Source organism: Ipomoea nil, unplaced genomic scaffold (genome assembly GCF_001879475.1).
Source record: "Ipomoea nil cultivar Tokyo-kokei standard unplaced genomic scaffold, Asagao_1.1 scaffold3195, whole genome shotgun sequence".
Lineage (NCBI taxonomy): Eukaryota > Viridiplantae > Streptophyta > Magnoliopsida > Solanales > Convolvulaceae > Ipomoea > Ipomoea nil.
Window position 1 is genome coordinate 526,232 of NW_017619623.1, and position 26,085 is coordinate 552,316.

At 35.3% G+C, this 26,085-nt stretch overlaps 1 protein-coding gene across 1 annotated transcript; it reads left to right on the top strand.

Annotated features, from left to right (window-relative positions):
• Positions 1-550: 550 nt before the first annotated feature.
• On the top strand, positions 551-16,573 carry LOC109168328. The gene is made up of 9 exons (XM_019317341.1): positions 551-570; positions 943-1,706; positions 1,930-2,079; positions 2,423-2,560; positions 2,984-3,064; positions 3,968-4,105; positions 14,781-15,029; positions 15,224-15,549; positions 15,633-16,573. Exons 2-9 carry the CDS (start codon positions 1,088-1,090, stop codon positions 16,290-16,292), a joined length of 2,361 nt encoding a protein of 786 aa, XP_019172886.1. The 5' UTR covers positions 551-570; positions 943-1,087; the 3' UTR covers positions 16,293-16,573.
• Positions 16,574-26,085: the final 9,512 nt, after the last annotated feature.

A 26,085-nucleotide genomic window follows, 5' to 3' on the forward strand; every position in this document is an offset into this window, starting at 1 on the left:
AAGTGTTTTATTTTTTTTCATCCACATCCAACAATATTTATGGCTATACTAAGTGTTTTATTTTTTATCAAAGTATCTCTTTTGTTTTAATGTGTTTCTTTTTATCAAACTATATCTTTTGTTTTAATGCGTTTCGCCCCTACTGAAAAAGTTTTTTGGATCATAACAGGTGAGTTTGTTGAAATACATGGGCATTGTTTAATTTGTTGAAATATACTCGTAGTAGTTTTCAAACACACAATAGTACCATTGTAGAAAATAAAATAAAACAAACACAGACACACCCACGGTATACCCAATAATAATATCATTCTGAAAATGTTCAACTATGAAAGGCATGAAAAGAGACCCTTTATTATTGTGGAAAAAGAAGTAGGAAAACCGAAAGGCAAACATCCCTAGCATAATATTGGTTTACCCTTTATCCTTTAATTTATAGGAGAAGCCAGGTATTAAAGCGAAGTAAAGGCACAGAGGGGAACATATCACTTGCTTGAGTGAGAAGAAAAGATAAAGATCAGAGAATCAACTTATGAGTGTTGTGCTTCAAGGAGCTGAAACAGTTTAAAGGTCCACCACTCATTTTACATGCAAAATCTGTGGGATGGAGATCGGTAAAGGGTAAAGTCTATTAATTAGTGACTAAAGGATTGTTGGGCAGAGGTCGTTGAAGGGCTAAGTCTAACACCCTACCTCTCAAAAATGTGATGACGGTCTATAAAGAAATAAAGTTGAGCCTTCACTATCAGCTATAGCTTTTGGCGTAGTGGTAAGCACTTGATCCTAATAAAACAAACCTTCCCACTGAATTTATGAAACACGTACAGATTGAATATCAATTTGTTTAATTATGGTGGAAAAAAATAAATTGTGAAAAAGTAAATAGTTTACTTACATGACTTTACCCTTTCTTGTGTTTCACTCTGTTTTCAAAAAAAACAGCTGAGTTATGAAGTGAAGTATTGGATTCTGAGATTTGGAAAAGTGAAAGCTGGAAGGAGAAATGATCTGATCTGTGAGTAAGTTGGATGTGAGTCCTTAAATATGAAGTCTGTAGCATATAAACCTATACCCTCAGCTAACAGACATGAATCCACACAAACACAAACCCCCACAGCTCATAACTGAACAACAGGAATTCGAGATTCCACACTACAAACCTCCCCAGATGAAAACAGAAGTGGAGTTAGAGATGATAAACAAGATGTTTGATCACTGCATGAACAAAGAGTGGAAAGAAGTTTCAAGCACTTACTCCACTCATGGCTTTGTTCGTCGGGCAAAGCTCACTAAATCAGAAGACACGGCTCTGCATTTAGCTATCAACTGTTACCACCCGAAGCATCGATCCAAAGATCATCTGCAGTGCATTAAAGAGATGGTGAGTAAGATACCTGATGATGAAGTGTTGGACATCTTAAAATTGAAGAATGGCACAGGAGACACTCCTCTTCATCTCGCGGCTCAACTTGGAAACGTTGAAATCTGTAGATGTATTCTCACCAAAGTCCAGAAACCTCATGAACTCATCGGGGAGCGAAACAACTTAAACCAGACTCCACTTTTCCTGGCAGCTCATCGTGGCAAGGTTGATGCATTTCAATTACTTTATGAGAAGATTGAGGGAAGAGAAGATCGAATCCATCTGTGTAGGAAGGAAAAGGGGGAAACTATTCTGCACTCTACTTTGTCTGGGGAATACTTTGGTATGTATATATAAACCACTTATTATTATTAGCACTTTTATATATATATATATATATATATATATATATATATATATATATATATATATATATATATATATATATATATATATATATATATATATATATATATATATATATATATATATATATATATATGCTTGGATTTTGTGTTTATGTTCCTCTGAAAAGTGAAAACTAACACCTCTCCTTCCTTCCACAGAATTGGCTTATGAGATAATTGAAAAATTTCCAGAGCTTGTGAATTATGTGAGTGAGGATGGCACATCTCCCCTGCATATTCTAGCCAGGAAGCCACATGTATTCAAGAGCAGCAGCTATCTTGGATCTTATGAGAGCATTATCTACTACTGTAAGAATATACATATTTGGGAAATTGAAATTTAACACACAATGTTGGATGGGTACCATCCATAATCCATTAAGAAATAAAGTAGTGGCCCTTCCCTCCCCTAGCTTTCTCCTCAATTGCTCACTTGCCAATTGCTTTTCCTACCGTACCTTTTATTTTTTTTTTTTTTTTGAAAGTGTACCTTTTATTTTTTTTTTTTTTTTGAAAGTGTACCTTTTATTTAATTGCTTTAAAGTTTTAACTCATCTTTTAATATGTATGTATCAATGACCATATAATTCTTCTATGTACGTAAGAAGGCTCATCTGATCGATCTTCCATTATATTGGGTATTTGTTTTTAGGTACCGAGGTTAGAACCTCTCACAAAAAAACATTTACTGAAGACGATGCAAATGATCATTCTTCATTCCCGGAAAACTGGAGGACATTTGTGGACTTCTACGAGCTTATTTGGAATTTCATGAAGAAGGGGGTGTTTGGTAAATAACTTTTAGCTTATAGTTGTTAGATGATTGGGTTAGTGGGTTTGACTACTTCATAGCATTAGTTGATTGTAAAAAAATGTTTGATAAATTAATTGTTAGTTAATAGTTAATTACATAAAAAATTGTTTTTAAAATTTTAGTGTTTAGAAACAATACAAAAACCTAATTAATCAAACACCCATATTAATTGTTTAACTAAAAGTCAAATAGCTAATAGGATCAAATAAATAAAAATTGACCTATAAACTAACTATTTTACCAAATAGAACCAAAGCGTACTTAGATTTTCATTACAATTAGAAATACGGAGTAGTAGATACATAAATACAACTTCTCCAGAATGCCATCTTTACTTTACGCTAGCTTTATGTGGACGTACGGTTCTAACCTAACCATGCTACCTTCTTTTCTTTCCAGCTTCTGAAAAAACTGAAAAAGGAAATTATCCAACTGCAAAACAAAATAATGATCCAGAGAATCAAGACAGCCAACCTCAAGGTAGATTTATTATTATTATTATTATTATTGATTTATTGTAAGATGACCCATCCAGCCTTGCCAGTTGCCCCCCCCCCCCCCCCCCTCCCCCCCCACACACACACACACACACACATATATATATATATATATATATATATATATATATATATATATATACTAGCATTTTGTACGTGCGATGCGCGAAAACTTATGCTCAATATTAAAATATTTGTAAGTAACAAAATTTAAAAAATTAATTAAAATTATGTTTTGCAATTTCTTAAAGTGATGATACTTTTGAATTATCATATATTTGAATAATATAGTGATCAAAAAAGATTATATTTTTATATAATAATAATTTACAAATAATACTAAGCTAACACGCACATATATAATATATTGATATGTATACACAAATAATATACATACATATTATATATATATATATATATATATATATATATATATATATATATATATATATGATACACATATATAATTTAACATTCATATAAATATTTAATTAAAATATAATTTATAATTAAATTAATTGTTATATGATAATTTTAATAAAATGATAATTAAAAATAAGAAAAAGATATGATAGATGTAGGTGTATGGTAAGATTGGTAGATGTATTAAAAACTAACGGTGTTATAACGGTGTAAGAGTGATTTTGTCCAATGCAAATGAATGTACAACAATTAAAGCAAAATGTATATATTTATTAGCATATAAAAAATGGACAAAAATCAAGGACATAACTTGTATTGACACTTATTATGTTTTTAGATATATATATATATATATATATATATATATATATATATATATATATATATATATATATATATATATATATATATATATATATCCTCATACATACGTTAATTAATTACTAGCAAGCATTATTTGAAGTTTCAGGTAACACAAAAAATAATAAGGGGACAGAGGAAGACGACCAAAGGCCTGTAGGAGCATTTCCCAGAATTTACTACACAGATATTCGTTTCCTCAAGTTTGTAATGAAACTCATGCTCATCATACTGGGAATTGGTAAGTATATATTATTTTCCATTTCTTCAATTTTTCAATTGCTTACCGTGACTCCGTGAGTGCTCGATCTTCACTACATACAATGATGTAAATTTCCTTAGAACAAACTGTTAGATTAAATAGGTCACATGCAAACTACATACTAACCTCCAAGCCATAGTTCTCGTGTTCTCCAAGCCATTGTTCTCGTGTTGATATGATTGAATGATCCGGACTGTTGCAGAGATAACACAAGTATTTTGTCTCTCACTTCTACTCAGCTCTCTCTAGATAGTGTATGATGAATGTAATATGAGCAGTGAGAGGACTAATGACCTTATATAACCACTGCCCATCATTGTGGTTGTATGTCTTTAGGCCGGTCTCCTAAACCCTAACCAGACTCCTAATCATAATGGCAGTCTAGTTATTAGGTTATTAGTATTGCACCACATATCAAATACCTAATATTATTATAACTTATCCTAATGTTATAATAATAACTTATAGGAAAAACGTTACATTCTCCCACTTGGTGCAAACACCACAACTCAATAACAGAAAAAAACCAACCATAATGATATGTTCTCATTAGCGCAAGTAGTATCCATTATGATTAAATGCAAGCACTTAATTAGGAAACAAAATCTAATGAAACAAACCCTATGTTTATTCCAAGTCCAACTAAAGTACATTTTCTCAGTAATATAAACCAAATGAAGGTGTACACACTTAATTGAGAAAAATGTCTAAATGCAAAAGAATTTTTATTGAAACTGAATGTATATACAAATTACAAAGTGGACGAAAGTCCCATTTTCTGAACCAGATCCTTGAATTTAAATGGAGGCATGCCTTTAGTCAAGGGATCTGCTAACATCAACTCAGTACTAATGCGTTCAATGAATAAAACTTTATTTTTGGCATGCTCCCTAATAGCTAAGAACTTGATGTCGACGTGCTTAGTTCGACTCCCACTTTTGTTGTCCTTAGCTAGGAAGACTGCAGCTAAGTTGTCACAGTAGACTTTCAATGGCTTAGATATAGAGTCCACAATTCTAAGCCCAGAGACAAAATTCTTCAGCCAAACACCTTGTGAAGTAGCCTCGAAACAGGAAACGAACTCGACTTCCATGGTAGAAGTAGCTATTAAGGACTGTTTAACACTTCTCCATGAGATAGCCCCACCAGCCATAATAAAGACGTACCCTGAAGTTGATTTTCGGGAATCAATACAGCCAGCAAAGTCCGCGTCAGCATAACCGACAACATCCAAATTGTCCGTCTGCCTAAACCCAAGCTTGTAATCTTTGGTCTTTTTTAGATACCTTAGAACCCTCTCCACAGCTCCCCAATGGTCTAATTACCCTGGATTGTGCAGGTAACGTCCTAGCATCCCGACCGTAAAAGCAATATCCGGCCTTGTAGAGACTTGAATATATCCAAGACATCCAACTGCTGCATCATAAGGAATGTTCTCCATGGATTCTTTCTCCAAATCATTCTTCGGGCATTGATCCAAACTGAAATTTCCCCCCCTTTGCTATGGGGGCAACAACGCTTGGTGAACAATTTTGCATCTGAAACCTCTCTAAAACTTTGTTTATATAGGTTTCTTGAGATAAACCCAGTAAACCCCGGGACCTATCTCTATCAATTTTAATGACAATAACATAAGAGACATCACCCATATCCTTCATATCAAAGTGTTTAGAAAGAAATTGTTTCACGTCACGAAGCATCCCTTTATCATTGGTGGCAAGTAAGATATCATCCACATATAAAACAAGAAAACATATTTAATCCCACTCACCTTATGGTATATACAATGATCTGAGGGATTTTCAACAAAATCAAATGAAGAAATTACCTCATCGAACTTGATATACCATTGACGGGAAGCTTGTTTTAAACCGTATATGGATTTCTTAAGCTTACAAACTAAATTCTCACCACCCCTAGAAGAGAAACCTTCAGGTTGTTTCATATAAACCTCCTCTTCTAGATCACCACTAAGGAAAGCGGTTTTCACATCCATTTGTTGCAACTCAAGATTAAAATGTGCAACTAAAGCCAGTATGACTCGAAGTGAATCTTTCTTTGATAGAGGAGAAAAGTTCTGCTTGTAATCGATTCCTTCTTTTTGAGTAAATCCCTTAGCAATAAGTCGGACTTTGTATCTCTCAATGTTGCCTAATGGGTTTCTTTTAGTCTTAAAACCCCATTTACAGCCAATGGCCTTGGCCCCATTAAGCAACTCAACAAGATCCCAAACCCCATTGATCTTCATGGAATTCATTTCATCCTTCATGGCTTCCAACCATAAATCTGATTGTGCACAATTTGTAGCATGAGAAAACGTTTCAGGATCATTTTCGGCTCCTATGTTAGATTCAGATTTTTGTAGATACGTGACATAATAACTAGGGACTGCTGAACGTCTTATCCGAGTAGACCGTCTTAATGTTGGTTCTCCACCGCTTTGCACAGGCTGTGGGGCAACTACCTCTTCAGGAACTGGTAGCAGTTCTTGAATTGGCTCAGGATGTTGCTGTATATCCTGAATTGGTTCAACCATTGGCTCGAAATCAAGTTCAGGAGGTTGCTGTAACTCCTGAACTGGTTCTTCCAAAGGCTGAGTCTCAACAGTTTGTGAAATCTCAGCAGTAGGCGGTATATCTGCAGGCAGAACTGAAGGAGCACTGCGGATAAGTACAACCCCATTAGATGACGTAGAAAGTTGAGAGTCTGTATGATCGAGAGAAGGAACTAAGTCCTTAAAGCGATCACTCCCACTGATCAAGTCATCTTCAAGAAATTTAACATTCCTTGATTCCACTATCCTAGTAGTATGAGATGGACAATAAAACCTATAACCCTTAGAAGATTGTGCATATTCAATAAAGAATGCACTAATCGTCCTTGGGTCAAGTTTCTTCTCGTGTGGATTATATATCCTCACCTCAGACGGACATCCCCAAACACGCATATGTTGCAAACTCGGTTTTCAACCTTTGAATAACTCAAACGGTGTCTTAGGAACAGCCTTGGTTGGAACACGGTTTAATATATACGTTGCCATCTCAAGTGCATCAGCCCACAACGACTTCGGAAGCTTAGAGTTACTAAGTATACTCCGCACTATATCCAGAAGGGTCCGATTTCTTCTTTCGGCTACACCATTTTGGTCCGGAGAACCAGGCATAGGGTATTGGGCAACAATCCCTTGCTCTTGAAGAAACTTAGCAAAGGGACCAGATGCTTGTCCATTCTCAGTATATCTACCATAATATTCACGACCCCTATCAGATCTAACTATCTGTATTTTCTTGTTACATTGGTTCTCAACTTCAGCTTTAAATGATTTAAAGGCATCCAATGCTTCAAGTTTATGATGAAGTAAATACACATAGGAAAATCTTGAGAAGTCGTCAATGAAGGTGATGAAATATTTTTTGACCAGGTATTGTCATATTAGGACAACATATGTCAGTATGAATAATTTCCAACAACGTTTAACTTCTATTGGCACCTTTCTTTGACTTGTTTGTCTGCTTACCCTTAATGCAGTCAATGCAAGTCTCAAAATCAATATAGTCTAGAGTATAAAGTACTTCATCCTTTACCAACCTTTTAATACGCTCAAGGGAGATATGACATAATCTCTGATGCCACAACATTGAGGATTTGTCGTTAATATGCACTGTTTTGTGCCGTTTTTAACATGTAAAGAATTATAAACTGAATTATTATTTAAGTTAAGACGGAAAAGACCATCAGACAATGTACCAGTACCAACACAAGTAGAATTACGAAATAACTTGAAATAATTGGTATTAAATTCGAACGAATATCCAAAGGGTACAAGTCTAGAAACTGAAACTAAGTTCCTCGAAAAAGTAGGAACATAAAATGTCTTTTCTAATGTCAAAACAAAACTATTGTCCAAAACTAAAGTGCAAACTCTGACAGCTTCAACTCGTGATGCAATCTTGTTTCCAGAGAAGATGCTACACTCAGTTCCCGTTGGCTGTCTCAGTTTTGTCATATCCTGCAAAGAGTTTGCAATGTGGATTGTTGAACCAGAATCAACCCACCAGGAATTAGTATTAACTTCTGACATATTAGACTCAAAACATACAAAAGAAGAGGAAATGTTACCTTTTTTGGACAGCCATTTCTTAAACTTAATACAATCCTTCTTCATGTGACCCTTCTGTTTACAAAAGAAACACTTTTGTATCTTCTTAATGTTTGCTTTAAGGGTTAATTTCCTCTTAGCAGCCGAAGTAGATGCCTTAGACTTCCCAAATTTTTTCTTAAGCCTTGTTGTAGCTATTAAAGCACTTTCCCCAAGCTCAGACATAAGCCTTGTTTCCTCTTGAGTACACATGGTTATCAATTCATTGATAGACCAGTTTACCTTATGTGTATTATAGGAAATTTTAAATTGGTTATATTCCTGAGGAAGGGTATTTAGTGCAAAATGCACTACAAAAGTATCTGGTAGAATGATTTCCAACTTCTTTAACTGAGCCGCAATGTCCCTGACTTGCATAATGTGACTTCGCGTGCCCTTTACGGTGGAAAGACGTATATTGGTAAACTTCATTATCAGGGTACTGGCCAAAGATTTCTTCGAGTCAGTGAATTGATCATCAATGGCCTTGAGCAAAGGTTCAATTTCCTCAATTCCATCAACGGAACCACGAACAACTCTAGAAATTTTTGTCTTAATGAGGTACACGCCTAAGCGATTGGATGTCACCCATCGCTCATATAACGCTTTCTCTTCCTCAGTGCTTGTCGCAGTAAGCGCGGTAGGCTTCTTATTGTGGATAGCATAATCCAACCCTAATATTGCCAAATTCAGGTGAATAGCATCTTTCAACTCATTATGGTTATCGTCATTAAGGATTGGGACATCAATAGTGACAGGTAAAGTTGCAGGTAGAGTTGCTGTAAAGAATAATAATGAAAGCTTGGTTAGTATTTTCGAGGCACAAAATAGAGAGAGATATTGTAGTACATAATATTACCAATGTAAAATTATGCAAAAGATAAATTCGGATGCCATAAAAACTGCCTGTGGGCTAAATTTTTACGCATAATGAATCTATCAAAACTAAATTGTGGAAACGGAATGGGTACGATTTGAAATTTATATATATATATATATATATATATATATATATATATATATATATATATATATATATATATATATATATGTATGTCTGTGCGTGCGCGTGTATAGATATAGAGGAAATGGTTCAGGTGCGGGTATAGGTTTATCGTGCGGTTGAGCACTTATGCATTAAAATTGCGCACCTTAAGTACACAAACCAAGCACCTTAAGCATACAAACAAAGCACCTTAAGAAAACACAAACCACGCACCTTAAACACACAACAAAGCCCCTTAAAAACACAAACCATACACCTAAGGTTTTAAAATGGCTCGCTTTAAGTTTCACACAACTGACGCACTTTAAGCATACAAATCACGCACCTTAAAAAAGAAAACAACGCACATTAAGTTTCAACAACTATTGTACTTACATTAAGCACACAACTCACGCACCTTAAGCACAAAAACCACGCACCTTAAGAAGGAGAACTACGCACTAAAGTTTCAACAACTACTCACATTAAGCACACAACCCACTCACCCTAAGCACAAAACCCAGGTATCTTAAGCACAAAAACCATGGACCTTAAATGTGACCTAGATGCAAAAATTACCAAATTGCCACCGTTTTTTTTTTTAATTTTGGTAATCATTGGCGTTGATTTAAGCAAGATCAATTACTCAGATTTAATTGCACAACCACACCTGGGCGCACCAACCGCATTTGAACCTAATTATATATATATATATATATATATATATATATATATATATATATATATATATATATATATATATATATATATATATATTAGGTTCATATTCGAAGGAATACTTTAGGTAAAAAATAGGGTTTAATCTTAACCTTAAATCTAGTCTAAATCAACAACCCAGATTGAAAGTTAATTAAAAAACGCGGGCGATGGCGTGGTAGCAATATTGTAATTTTGAGTAAGTCAGATTGTCTTTGTATCCGAGTGCACATTTTTTTCTTCTTCAAGTGCATATTTCTCTTCTTCGAGTGCTGTTTTAATTTGTTTCAGTACATAGTTTCTCCTTTGAGTGCACATCTTTGTGCCTTTGATGGCTTTGAGTGCAAAAATTTGACTTTCAAGTGCATGTTTTCCTTTCTAAGAGTGCACAATTAATTTTTCTTCGAATTTTCCCTTTTGGTGTCTTTTTTTTTCCTTGCCTTCTAGTGATCCTCTTTATGCCTTTGAGTGCTCAATTTTATGCCTACAAGTGCATGTGTGTCTTACTATTGTGTAAAAAAAAAAAATAAAAAAAAAAATAATAATAAACTTAGCATTCAAGTGAACCCTTTTTTTCCTTCTTGTACATGTTTTTAGCATTCAAGTGCACATTTTTATGCGTTCAAGTGCATATTTGTTTGTCTTAAATTGCACAATTATGAACAGTATTTGTTATATTTTGTGCATTCTTTTCAATAACATATAACTAAATTTCTAATAAAATTTGTGAGATTTACAAACGATTTCTATGGGTAATTGCTTTAATAAAACTTAAGTTGAATAACTTCCCTTTTTGATACCATAAATTGCATCAATTGCACATCTATTTACCTTCGAGTACAAAATTTTTGCCTTCAAGTGCACATTTTTGTATCTTCAAGTGCATAGTTTTGAGCTTTCAAGTGCACAATTTTAATTAATTCGAATAGAATTTTTTTTTAAAGAGCATCAGATCTGGATAATTCAATGGCTGAGATTTGTGCGCATTTTTTACCTAGAGAGTCATTCGCACATGATCCTAAACCTATATATATATATATATATATATATATATATATATATATATATATATATATATATATATATATATATATATATATATATAGCTTCCCGTGCAGTTAATTAAAAAAGACGCACCTCAAGTAAACAAACCATGCACCTTAAGCTCACAAACAAAGCACCTTAAGAATACAAACCACGCACCTAAAGTTTTAAAATGACGCACCTTAAGTTTCAACAAATGATGCACCTTAAGAATACAAATCACGCACCTTAAGAAGTAAAACAACGCACCTTAAAAAGGAAAACAACGCACCTTAAGTTTCAACTTTCAACAACTGACTCACCTTAAGCACACAAACCATCCACCTTGAGAAGGAAACCACGCACCAAAATATTTAGGCCGATGCACCTTAAGTTTTAACAACTGACGCACCTTAAAAACACAAATGACACCCCTTAAGAAGGAAAACCATGCATCTTAAATTTGACCTAGATGCAAAAAGACCACAATTTCCACCGTGTTTTTTTTTTAATTATTGTTAATCCTGAACGTTGATGTTGGCAATATGAATGGCTCAGATTTAACCGCACGTGAACTAAATTATATATGTGTGTGTCTGTGTGTCTGTGTGTGGTAATAGGCTGCACGTGAAATATGAGGCTTAATCTCATCCCTTAATCTGGCGAAAATCCACCGCCTAGATTGAAAAAAAAAAAAAAAAAAAAAAAAAAAACCTTTTTTAAAAAATATGGTGGCATTATGGTAATTTTATATAAGTTCAAAACTTAAGGTGCGTATGTTTAAAGGTTTAGATGCATAGTTTTATAACTTAAGGTGCGTCACTTTCTAGGTACATCAATTTAAAACTTAAGGTGCTTAAGTTTTAAAGTTAAGGTGTATGTTTTTATAGCTTAAGGTGCATAGTTTTATAACTTAAGGTACTTATGTTTACTTTAAGGTACGTCACTTTCTAGTAAGTTTTAACTTTTAAACTTAAGGTGCTTAAGTTTTAAGGTTAAGGTGCGTAGTTTTATAGTTTAAGGTGCGTAATTTTATAACTTAAGGTGCGTATGTTTAAAGTTTAAGGTGCGTGACTTTTCTAGTTTACGGAGATTTAAGGTGCGTTACTTTTCTATAACTTAAGGTGCGTATGTTTAAATTTCAAGTTCACATGTTAACAGAGGTTCTCAATTATATATATATATATATATATATATATATATATATATATATATATATATATATATATATATATATATATATGATCAAGTGAAAATTGATCCTTATGTGAAAATGCACACAAAATATGGCCATTGGATTAAAAAAAATAAAAATAGATGATCTAAGTCTTTGAGCTTTAATAAAATGGGCGGTGGCAATTATGGAATTTTCATAATGTTAAATGAAATGCGAGGGCAAAAAAGTTTATAAAAAAAAAAAAAAAAAAAAAAAAAAAAAAAAAAAAAAAAAAACTCCAAACAGAGCAACTCTATCACTTTAGTTGTATGCATCCAGTGCACATTGTTGTGCTTTACAGAGCACATTGTTGTGCTCTACAGAGCATATTGTTTGGCCTTACAGAGCATATTGTTTGGCTTTACAGTGCACTTTGTTTAGCCTTACAATGTACATTATTTGTCCTTACAGTGCACATTGTTGTGCCTTACATAGCACATTTTAATTAAATAAAACTTCACAGAATATGTTTATTATACGATTTTTGACATGTAATATACAAACATAACACATTGTTTAGCCTTACAGAGCACATTGTTTGGCTTTATAGTGGACATTGTTTGGCCTTATAAAATATCAAGTGCACAAGGAAAACTATCAATAATCTCTTCAAAATGTTACAGTGCACATTTTTTTTTACAGAATAAAGCACATTTTTCATTCTTACAATGCACGTTGTTCAAGCTTATAGTGCACATTGTTCTTCTTCCAGTGTACATTGTTCCTTCTTCTAGTCCACATTGTTCCTCCTTCCAACGCACAATGTCTCTTCTTCCCGTGCATGTTGTCCCTTCTTCCAGTGCACATTGTTAATTCTTCCAGTGCATATGGTCTCCCTAGCTTTCAGTGCACATGGTTCTCCCTTCAAGTGCATATTGTTCTCCCTTCCAGTGTACATTGACCCCCCACCCCCCAGACAATTTTCTCACTTCTAAAGCACATTGTTGAATCAAGTGCAAAGAATGTGCATGAATGCATGAATAAAATGGTGATTTCAAGTCTACGAATGAATTAAAATTAAAATAGTCCAAAAACGAAATAGAATAATTTTCAATTGAGTTTACTTTCATCCAGTGGCGGAGCCACAATGGGGGCAGTGGGGTCAGCTGCCCCCCTTTACCTCTTCCTTTAATATATATATATATATATATATATATATATATATATATACACACACACACACATGTATAAGTCACTAAGTAGTTTAGTTGCTCAGTTGGTTGAGCTTTGAATTTGACATTAAACGTCATGGGTTTAAACCTTATCTACATCAATATTGTGTGTATATTATAGCATATTTTTTTAAGTCTTTTTTTTTTTTTTTTTTTTTTTTTTTGTGAATCATTTAGTTAATGTAGTCAACAAATTTATATTATACTTCATCATATTCAAATTAATTTAGAAAAATTTAAGTTGATCTAATTAAAAGGAAATTAAAATTAAAGTATTTATGAATATAATGTCTTTTCTATTCAAACTAATCGATTATGTTTTATATTTTGCTATAAATATTTTTATAACATTTCAATGTGTTTTTTTAAATTTCACCCTACCCAAGTATAGTTTTGGCTCCGACCTTAACTATCATGTAATCTATCATAAACATTGTATTATAATTTATAATGTATTTGAACCATATTATAGGTGTTTGATATTTCATCATTGACAATTCTAAAATCATTTCAAGTACGCCCTCACTCACGTCATTTTCTGGCTCCGCCACTGCCTTCATCCATTATGTCGATGGAATAGATTTTGCAATTGATTATGCGAATAGATTATGAGAATGAAGGAGATCCAATTGATTTAATCGAATTTCTTTAATTTGATCAATAGGAAAGAATATCGTGGAGTTAGTTAGCAAATTATGTCTTAGGAAGTTAGGGGAATTATGTAGGCACTTTATATCGTGCACCAGGGCGTGCATTGCACTGTGCGCCCTGGTGCAAAACGACATCGTTTCGGATTTTTTTTATTTTTTTGAAATTTCGCTATCTTGTGTCGACTGTTAATTTTTTTTTAAAAAAAATCTCATGTTCAAAAATGTACATAATTGTATATTAGAATGTACATAATTGTATGACAAAATACAAATACTTTTTTAAAAAAAATAATACACAAACTCTTAACATAATACACATAAATTTCCTGTTTCGGATGTACATAATTGTATAAAAAAATGTACATAATTGTATAAAAAGTGTACATAATTGTATACCATAATGTACATAATCGCGTCAACTCCCTACATAACTTACCAAAACGACGTCGTTTTGAGAGGCGCGGAACGCACAGTGCTACGTGCGCCGTGTTGCAAGGTATAACGATTGAATTATGTATTTGCCCTTCCTTGTGCGCGTTTGTTATTATTTGTAAGTTAATCTTGTGTGTTGGATAAAAACAATCTATGGCTACAATTCCACCCTATTTTTTACCTAAGGAACATAATGCACAGGAGCCCCACCCTATATATATATATATATATATATATATATATATATATATTATTTAGCCAAATTAAAGAAAATTCTAAAGATAACAACGTAGAATATAATAATTAGATGCATGCATGCAGGATTTCGTAGGATATCGAAAATCAAAGAAAAGAAATGCAAGCACACATGGGCAGTCCGGATTTTAGAAAAATTGATCCCGAATGAAGCTAGTTACAAGTATCAGCATGCTGGGGGGAAACCTCTGCAACCTGTAGAAGCTCCAAACAAACCAATTGACCTTCCTATCACACCACCTCTAACAGATGATGCAAGCCACTCTGATACAGAGGAAACAATGCCATACCAAAAAGAGAACCACCCTGTTGCAGGTAAACAATATAATCTATACTCAATTTGATTCAACTAGCTTAGATGCATATATATATATATATATATATATATATATATAATTATTTATACTCAAATTACACATCAATCAATTAAATTCACCTTGTAACAAATCAAAACATCACATGTAATGTAATGCCACTCATATATTTAATTTGTTCCACTACTACTACAGATGCAAACAAACATAAGGAGACACCTATATTAGCAGCAGCAAGAATGGGAATCCAAGAGATAGTAGAGAAAATCATCAAAAAATTCCCAATATCTATTCATGATGTGGATCCAAATCAGAAGAATGTGTTACTTTTGGCTGTTGAGAACAGGCAAGTTGCTGTCTACAATTTCTTACGAAAGCAGAAGCTCCCAGAATTTGTGTACTACCAAGTGGACAACAAGGGAAACAGCCCAGCACATCTTGCTGCAATGTACACTGGTCAAAAATATTGGCGCATTCCTGGTGATGCATTGCAGTTGCAAGGAGAAGTCAAATGGTACAAGGTAATAATTAATTAAAATATAATGGAATTTCATATTTCTCATCAATCAATATAATAATATATATGAGATGAGATGAGATGCAGTATGTGAAGAGTCAGGTGCCACGAGAATCGTATGTTCGTTACAACAATGAAGGGCAGGCTCCAGGGGATGTGTTTTTAGAGACACATGCTAATCTAACTAAACTTGGCACCACATGGCTCATCAAGACCTCCGAATCATGCTCTGTCATCGCAGCACTGATTGCAACTGTGGCATTTGCCGCATCAACAACCGTCCCTGGTGGGCTTAATCAAACCACTGGCTATCCAATTCTTGAAGGGCAACCCGCGTTTAGTGCATTTGCATTGTCATCACTCATAGCTCTCTGCTTCTCGGTCACCGCCCTCGTCTTCTTCCTCGCAATCCTCACTTCGCGCTGCCAACAAAAGGATTTCAAAAACAATCTCCCAATAAAGCTGCTCCTTGGACTCACTTCCCTCTTCACATCCATAGCTGCTATCTTGATCTCCTTCTGTGCCGGTCATTCTTTTGTTATCAAGAGTAAACTCAAACTTGCGGCATTCCCTATATATGGAGTAGTGTGCTTACCCGTCACATTTTTTGCCTTCAATCAGCTCCCATTGTACCTCGATCTTTTCAGGTCCATCGTCCAACCAGTGCATTTTCGCAGCTTCAGGGTTTCCTATACCGGCAAGCCCCCTAAGGGCAACAAAGACTCCTCAACTTCAAAAGATCAGTAGCACACCACAATTAAGGAAAAGCTAAGGATATATGGATTCTTTAATCTTTCCATGCAATGTGAAAATCAATACCGTTCTTTGATTTTCAAGACACAAGCTATGTTTGTTTCTATGAGTGATTTTCTGAACTAGAATAAGGTTTGTCCAAACTTGAATTTTTGTTTCATCCTGGCCGGGCCTGTTAATGTTATATGCATGCATGTTTTTGGTATGTATGTAAACTTGTAATTTCTGTATTGGTGTTCTTCGACAAATTAAAGCTAAAATAAGATTAATTAGGAGAAAAGATAAAGATCAGAATCAACTTATGAGTGTTGTGCTTCAAGGAGCTGAAACAGTTTAAAGGTCCACCACTCATTTTACATGCAAAAACTATTGGAGGAAGGTTAGTAAAGTGCCAAGCAGGGTCGGATCTTGGGCTATGCAAGTTGGGCTACCGCACAGGGGCCCAAATTTTAGAGGCTCAATATTTCATTTTTACCTAGCTAGTTTCGAAATAAAAATTAAAAGTTTTTAATTAAATTTAAAAATCTTTACGAAGAAAAGGTAAGAACATGTGTTTATTGTCTTTCACTTTCAATTAGAGGTCTAAAGTTCAAATCTTGAATGTTGCTCCAGTTGGACAACTCCTTAATTTTTTATTATTGTTATTATGTTACTCCCTCAGTCCCGAAATGAATGGCTGATTTGCTTTTGGCACGCATTTTAAGTAAAGCAAAAAAATTAAACTCTCTTTACAATTATACCCTTGTACTATCTGACTTCTTTGCTACTGTTCTTCTACTTTCTTCATCTATTTTGAGCACTTTGCTGCACAGTACATTTCTGCATCCCATTACAAACATTTCTTCATCTTTATTCAACAAATACTCCATAATTTCTTTGTTTTATATTCTTCTCAATAGACCCAATAATTATACCCAAAAAAAAAAAAAAAAAAAAAAAAACATGAACTTCATACTTCTAAAATCACCAGATCTGCATTCAACTATATAAAGAACATATATAGAAACATAGATAGTGATGTTTGCCAATTTGAAGAACTACTGCCATTAATTTGCGGATGTCGACGACATGGAGGGCCATCAATTCTGGGAGTATTAAAATTTCAGCAAGAACATATGTAGGTGGCGGCTTTGCAACAATGAAACCCATTTTTGAGATGAGAAGAAAGAGATTTGTGTTTGAAGAATAAAGGCTTGAGAAAGTTGAAATGGGGGTCTGCAGAACTCTTGAGATGAAAGATGAAAGAGATAATTGTGTGAAAAAGTAAACATGTAGAAAAGTCTAGAAAGGTACACAACTTTCAAGAAAATAAAAAAGTATACAGATACTTTTGAAAGTCACAAGGGTACTTTGGGAAAAACATAGAGTTAGTAATGTTTATTTTAGGAAAGTGGACAAAATTTTGGGACGGATTAAAAAGGAAAGTAAGACAGATAAAATGGGACAGAGGGAGTATTATTATTGTAATTTATTTCGTAATATGTCTTTTGGCTTTTTCTTTGCGCATAGTAACATTTTACCACCTTCTTATTATTATTAGAAAAAATTATGGTTTTAGTTTTAAAGATTGTGATTTTAGTAAGGCCTCATTTATTTACCCGAACAGGGCCACAAAAATCTAAAAACTGGCCCTAGTGCCAAGTCTATAAATTGGTGGCCAAGTGATTGTTGGGCGGAAGTCAATGAAGAAGTAAGTCCAATACCCACTCTCGAAAATGTGATGGCAGTTAAAGAAATAAAGTTGAGCCTTGACTATCAGCTATATCTTTTGGTGTAGTGGTAAGCACTTCATCCTAATAAAACAAACCTTCACACTGAATTTATGAAACACGTATAGATTGAATATCAATTTGTTTAATTGTGGTGGAAAACAATAAATTGTGAAAGAGTAAATAGTTTACATGACTTTCTTGTATGTGTTTCAATTCACTCTGCTTCATAAGATTAACAGCTGAGTTATGAAAGATTTGAAAAAGTGAAAACTGGAAGGAGCAAGGATATATATATCAGTGACTAAGAGTTGGATGTGAGTCCTTAAATATGTGTGTTTGTTTGTAGCATATACCTCAGGCCTCAGGCCTCAGCTCACAGACATGGATCCACACAAACACGACTCCACCCACAGCTCATAACAGAACAACAGGAATTCGAGAATCCACACTACAAACCTTCACAGATGAAAACAGAAGCGGAATTAGAGATCATAAACAAGATGTTTGATCACTGCATGAACAAAGAGTGGAAAGAAGTTTCAAGCACTTATGGCTTTGTTCGTAGGGCGAAGCTCACAAAGTCAGAACACACGGCTCTGCATTTAGCTATCAACTGTTACCACCCGAAGCATCGATCCAAAGATCATCTGCAGTGCATTAAAGAGATGTTGATGATGTTGAGAAACCTCAAAGATTAGAAGAGGAGCAGTGTGTATTCCATTGAAGAAGATGAAGAGAGTTCATGAGTTCATGTGTCTACAAGCTGAAAGAAGAAAGTGAATCTACTAACTAGTCTACAGCTTTACATTTCATAGGCTATATAGACAAGCCGTTATAACTGCCAAGGGAAGGGGAAAAGACTAATAGGTCCCTGACTTATTATTAAGCTAAGAAAGAAAGCAAAGCAGAGAAGAGCTGAGCTGGACTGGACAGCTGCAAGTTGCTGCATTATTTGAGATGCTTGGGAGAGGATTAAAGATAATTGAGCTGTGTATTACTTCATCACCCCCCCGTAAGCTGGAGCATGAAGGTCTTGAAGGCCCAGCTTATCATGGAACTTGTCAAACAAAGGCTTAGGCAAGGCTTTTGTAAATCCATCTGCAGTCTGATTTTGGGAAGAAACAGCAAGAAGTTTGACAACTCCTTCATTGATCTTTTGTCTAACCACATGGCAATCAATCTCAATGTGTTTAGTGCGTTCATGAAAGACAAAATTCTCACCAATAGCAATGGCAGAGTTGTTATCACAATACAAAGTTACTGGAGTAGAGAATGTTGTCTTCAAGTCTGCTAACAGAAATAACAACCACTGTACTTCACAAGTTGTGGATGCTAGGGCCCTGTACTCTGCCTCAGAAGATGATCTAGAGATTGTAGCTTGCTTCTTGGTCTTCCATGAAATCAAAGAATTCCCAAGATAAATACAATATCCTGTCACAGATTTCCTACTATCCACACAGGTTGCCCAGTCTGTGTCTGAAAATCCTTGCAACTTCATAAGAGAATTAGAAGAGTAAAACAAGCCTTTTCCAGGTGCCCCTTTGAGGTACCTTAACACCCTATGAGCTGTTACCATATGAATGTTTCTTGGTTTCTCTACAAACTGACTCAGCTGCTGGACTGCATAAGAGATGTCAGGTCTAGTATTGGTTAGGTACAAGAGTTTCCCAACTAACCTTCTGAAAACTTCAGGTTGTGTGATGGGAATCCCATCAGAATTGTTCAGTTTCTGTCCTGTGACAGCAGGAGTCCTAGCTGGCTTGGCTTCCAAAAAACCATGTTCTTTTAGGATCTCCAAAGCATATTTCCTTTGGCAAATGTTAATTCCAGCATCAGTTCTAAAGGCCTCAATGCCTAAGAAATAATTCAAGTTGCCCAAGTCTTTGATCTTAAAATCTTTATCCAATGACTGCTTCAATTCATTTATTTGAACAGAATCATTTCCTGCCAAAAGGATATCATCAACATACACTAACAAGGCAATGAAGGATGTTCCTGTTTGTCTAGTAAACAAAGAGGGATCTGCAGAAGATTGTTGGAAGCCATACACTTGTAAAGCTTTAGTCAACTTGGCATTCCATTGCCTACTTGCCTGTTTAAGGCCATACAGGGATCTCATAAGCTTGCAAACCTGATTTGGCTTTCCATCCTTAAAACCAGGAGGTAATACCATGTAGACTTCTTCCTCTAAGTCACCATGCAAAAAGGCATTGTTGATGTCAAGTTGCTGGATGTTCCATCCCTTAATAGCAGCCACAGCCAAGAAGGTTTTGATTGTGGTCATCCTAGCCACAGGTGAGAAAGTCTCAATGTAATCAACCCCTAATTGTTGAGTATAACCCTTTGCAACCAGCCTGGCCTTATACCTTTCTATGGAGCCATCTGCTCTATACTTCACTTTATACACCCATCTACAACCAATGGGGGTTTTACCAACTGGCAATTCTGTTAAGATCCAAGTCTTGTTCTGGTTCAAAGCATTTATCTCAGCTTCCATGGCTTGTCTCCATTCCAAATGTAATACTGCTTCTTGATAGGACTGTGGTTCTTCAGAGGAGGAAATAGCAGCTGCACACATTCTGTGATTAGGAGATAAATTTTGGTAAGAGATGAACTTCTCTAGAGAATGAGGAGAAGTTCTGGCAATAGTGATGTTGGATGTGGCAGTCTGACAAATATAGTCTTGTAACTTTGAGGGAACATTTCTTGTTCTTAAAGACCTCCTAGGTGGTTGTTGAGCAGTTTGATTGTCAGTGTTTCTCAAATCATTCTCAGAGCAAGAATGTGTGTCATAAGCATGACTAGGACCAATGGAATAGTCTCTGGTCTATGGAAGTTCCACATGAATGTCTGGTGTTTGCTGATGCTCTAGCTGGACTTCTGCAGATTGGTCATTCAACAAAGTATCCCTGACCATTCCACTCTCATCATGTTTTCCAACCTGGTCCATTGTACCAAAGTTTGCTTCAATATATATTGGGACCAAAGGGAGAGAAGGTCCAAGGCTTTCTGGTGCAGCATTGTCAGAACCAGTCCCTGAGTATTCTTCTTTGAAAGGAAAAGTGTGCTCATGAAAAGTCACATTTCTGGAAATAAAAACAACTCTATCAGTCATATCAAACACCATATACCCTTTTATATTAGCAGGAAATCCCAAGAAAATGCATTTCTTGGCTCTTGTTTGCATCTTATTCCCCCCTTGTGAAATAGTGGCTGCAAAGCATAGGCATCCAAAGGATCTCAAGTGATTGTAATCAACATCTTTTCTGTACAACATCTGGAAAGGAGACTGGCCATCCAGAACTTCAGTGGGTAACCTGTTTATTAGATAAGATGCATGCAAAACACAATGACCCCAAAAACTGTCAACAAGACCAGATTAGAACTTCAAGGCCCTAGCTATATTCAAAATATGTTGATGCTTCCTTTCCACTACCCCATTCTGCTGAGGGGTATGTACACATGATCTTTGATGGACAATCCCTTTTTCATTATAGAACGTTTGCATCATAAACTCACTCCCATTATCAGTTCTGACAGTCTTAATTTTGGCATCAAAGTGAGTGAGAACATAATTATAGAAGTTATGAAATGTGGATCTGGCCTCTGACTTATATTTCATTAAGTGTAGCGAAGTATATCTGCTATGATCATCAACAATTGTTAAGAAATAATGTTCTCCATTAAGAGAAGCCACAGAAAAAGGACCCCAAATGTCCATATGGATTAGATCAAAACATTTCTCAGATTTATTATTGCTAAGAGAAAAAGGAGATTTCTTATGTTTGGCAAAATGACATGTGTCACAAGCAGAACCAGAGGCAGTACATCGTGAGATTTTCACTCCTTTCAACATTTGTATCTTATTCATTGGGTAATGACCCAGCCTATTGTGCCATGTCTCAGCAGAAAGACTACTACAAGTCATTACATTGGAGTTATCAGCAAACTGAACAGAATGGACCTTCTTCCTGACAGGAGGGTTGGAGAGCATATATAATCCTCCTTTCTCTTTAGCAAAACCATCCACCCTCCCAAGATGGCCCTGAACATCTCAGCAATCAGCCCCAATAATAATCTTATATCCTGATTCTCTTACCAGCTTGCTAGCAGAAACAATATTAAAGGAAAAGGATGGAATAAACAACACATTTTTCAACATCATATCCATGTGAAGTTTAATATTCCCAATGTGAGTAACACCAACTGTCTCCCCATTAGGCAGCCTTACTGATACTCCATGAACAACATAATAAGATTCAAAGTAGTCCAAAGAACTAGTGATATGATCAGTTGCACCAGAATCTAAAATCCAAACATCAAGAGAATTTAACACAGTATTGACATGAGGATTAAAAATGAACTTGCCTTCATTATGTTTCTCTGCAATCTTCATGGAATCTGAGTTGATTCCAGTGTTAGACACTGTCACAGCATTATTAGATGAATGACCCCCTTGGCTTTGGCTCTGCAACAAACTCACAAGCCTTTGAAACTGTTCAGCAGTGAGGCCTACATCTCCAACTTGGTTCACAGAAGCAGGCTGAGCCTCTTGAGCTTGTTTATCCTTAGATTTATAACCTGGAATCCACCCTGGTGGGAAACCATGCTTCTTGTAACACTTCTCAATTGTGTGTCCTAATTTCCCACAGAACACACACTTAGGAACATTCTTCCCAGAGTTATTGCTGAACTTCTTTTTGTTAAAGGAAGTTGCAACAGCCACAGTGGATTGGTCATCTGAGTTCTGTACAGTTATGTTCTGCATAGCATTAGATTGAATCAAATCGGGATTCTTCATGATGCCAGAGTTTCTAAGCTTCCTTTCCATCTTGAGGGCCATATTAAGGACCTTCTCCATAGCAGGGATAGGATCCATAACCAAAACTCCGGACTTAATGTTCTCATACTCTTCATTAAGTCCTTCCAAGAAACGAATAATCTGATCTTCCTGTTTTTCCTTCTGAATCTTGGTAATGAGTGTGCATGAGCACCTCGGCACACACTCACATTTAGGGATTGGTCTCATAGCGTTCATCTGGACCCATAGCGCATTAGATTTAGTGAAATATTCATTAATCGAAAGGTTACCTTGAGTGCTTCTGTAGATCTCATTTTGCAGTTCCGCAATTCTGTGAGCATCGACCTGAGAGTATCTTTTCTTAAGAACACTCCAGATTTCAGCCGCAACTTCGAAATACAGCACTCCCTCTGCAATCGTAGGGCTAAGGGACTTGAAGATCCAGGAGCATACAATATTGTTGCATCTCCTCCAGATCGGAAATCTCGGATCGGACTCTGCAGGACTTGCTATGCTTCCGTCAACGAATCCGTATTTATTTTTAACTTCGAGAGCAATTCTCATCGATCTACTCCACGTTGCATAATTGACTTCTGACAAAGGAGGAGAGACGAGCACGAGGTTAGGATTTTCCGTCACATGCAAGTACATAGGGTCGTGAAACTCATCCACGAGCTGAACAGGGCTAGAGTTCATCGGAATGCGATCGGATGACGTAGCTTGCTCGCCACCGTTTTCATCACCGGTTTCAGTCTCCGCCGTAATCACCGCGGCGTAGCTCCGGTGACGCTCTGATACCATGTTGAGAAACCTCAAAGATTAGAAGAGGAGCAGTGTGTATTCCATTGAAGAAGATGAAGAGAGTTCATGAGTTCATGTGTCTACAAGCTGAAAGAAGAAAGTGAATCTACTAACTAGTCTACAGCTTTACATTTCATAGGCTATATAGACAAGCCGTTATAACTGCCAAGGGAAGGGGAAAAGACCAATAGGTCCCTGACTTATTATTAAGCTAAGAAAGAAAGCAAAGCAGAGAAGAGCTGAGCTGGACTGGACAGCTGCAAGTTGCTGCATTATTTGAGATGCTTGGGAGAGGATTAAAGATGATTGAGCTGTGTATTACTTCATCAGATGAAGTGTTGGACATCTTAAAATTGAAGAATGACACAGGAGACACCACTCTTCATCACGCGGCTCAACTTGGAACCGTTGAAATCTGTAGTTGTATTCTCACCAAGGTCAAGGAACTCCACAAAGCTCATGAACTCATCGGGGAGCGAAACAACTTAAGCATGTTTCCTGGCAGCTCATCATGGCAAGGTGGATGCATTTCAATTACTTTATGAGGAGATTAAGGCAAGAGAAGATCGAATCCATCTGTGTAGGAAGGGAAAAGGGGGAAACTATTCTGCAGTGGCCAATCATACAAATCAGATCATAGGATCAAATGTATGTCTTATTATATTTTGTTTCTAGTTTATATTTTTGTATAATTTTCATTTATTTGAAGTTGTAAACTATTCACTTACTTGAATGCTTAATTATTGACAAAAATGTTTGAGGCGTACAATATAAAATATTATAATTTATATTTTATTTGCATATCCACGCTAACATTCTCATTTTTCGGAATAAATATTCCCAGTTTCCATTATTCAATATTATGACATTGTATAATTTAACATGACATCTCACCATTCTACTTTATTGGATTATTGATACGGTATTCAAGCTAAAACTCTAACTTCAACACAAAAGCTAATTTATGAGTGGAGGTTTGGCCACAACTTAAGTACCAAGACCCTAACTCCACCACAAAAGTTAGCTCATGAGTGACGGTTTGACCCCAACTTAAGTACCACTCCACAATCTCTTGTAAAGCTAATGTGGGTCGTATCAATTATCCATTATTGTAAAATTCAGGGACAAGCCATTTTCCCTTTTTAAAATTTTGGAATTTGGATGCCTAGCACTAAGGGGGCGTTTGGTTCACGGAATCTTGGATTACCCCAGGTAATAGGATTACCTCCTGGAAGGTAATGTGAGATTTTGGGAATATAAGATTATCTTGTGTGTTTTGTTTGGATGGTGTAATATAATATTACCTTATTTGGTTCAGGATTATATTTTAGGTTATATGGATCAATTTACAATAATGCCATATATATATATATATATATATATATATATATATATATATATATATATTATGTGTGTGTATTTATTTATATCTATAAATGTATATTAAAGCTTAAATATTTAAAAAACTAAATATATAAATATACACATATGTATATTTGATTATATAAACATATATTAATTTCTTCATCATCATCATCATTATTATTATTATTATTATTATTATTATTATTATTATTATTATTATATAAAGATTAGTTCACAAGGACAAAGTTGGAATAATTCAAGGTAATCTAAGATTACCTAAAAAAAATGGGGGTAATCACATTACCTTGAAACATTACCGCCACATCAGGTTTTAGGTAATATAACATTACCTGGTAATCTCATAACTTGAACCAAATAAGGTAATATAACATTACCAGACTCAGATAACCTAGGTAATCTAAGATGACCTGAACCAAACGAGTAAGAGTAAAATTAACTACTTTGGAGATAATTAAGGGGAAATAATGTTGCACCGTACCATATATCAACTATATAACTATATTTTAAATTTAAATGGAAATATCTCAGGGCAAAGCTCACACCACACAAGATTTTGTTTCTTACATTAGTTCAATTCCTAGCAGGAGCGGGGCACTCTTCATTCACTCAACCCTCATAAAGCTAAGAAGGTTCATTTCAACAACGTAAATAGTATAATCTTGAAAATACCAAGCACTTTCCAACTCCTCTCTGAATCTATATATCTATCACCCTCCACTGCAGCCTGCACACTTCAATTCATTGCACATTATTAATTTCTACATCAACCATCTTTAGTTAATTTGATACATACAATAATACATGCCCAAATGGAACCAGCTATATGCATTGATCTGATAGAGCAGACCTTATACAAAGCAGTTGTAGAGGGTAAACCTAAAGTTTACTATAAGGCTCTAGGGCAGCAGAGCATGGCGGCGGGAGACGATGGCCTCCAGGTTATGCCAAATGGAAATATTGTGCTGCATTTTGCAGCGATCCACGGCCGCCAATGTAACGCACTTTCATTTTTCTTATTCTGAGCAAATAACAAAGACAAGGCTGTTGTATGATTGTTATCTTTCCCTCGTAGTATGTTTACCACAAA

Coding starts and splice junctions, on each gene's coding strand:
- LOC109168328 (XM_019317341.1), top strand. CDS start 1,088: ATGAATCCACACAAACACAAACCCCCACAGCTCATAACTGAACAACAG. Junction 2,080..2,422: donor TGAGAGCATTATCTACTACT/GTAAGAATATAC, acceptor ATTTGTTTTTAG/GTACCGAGGTTAGAACCTCT. Junction 2,561..2,983: donor CATGAAGAAGGGGGTGTTTG/GTAAATAACTTT, acceptor TTTTCTTTCCAG/CTTCTGAAAAAACTGAAAAA.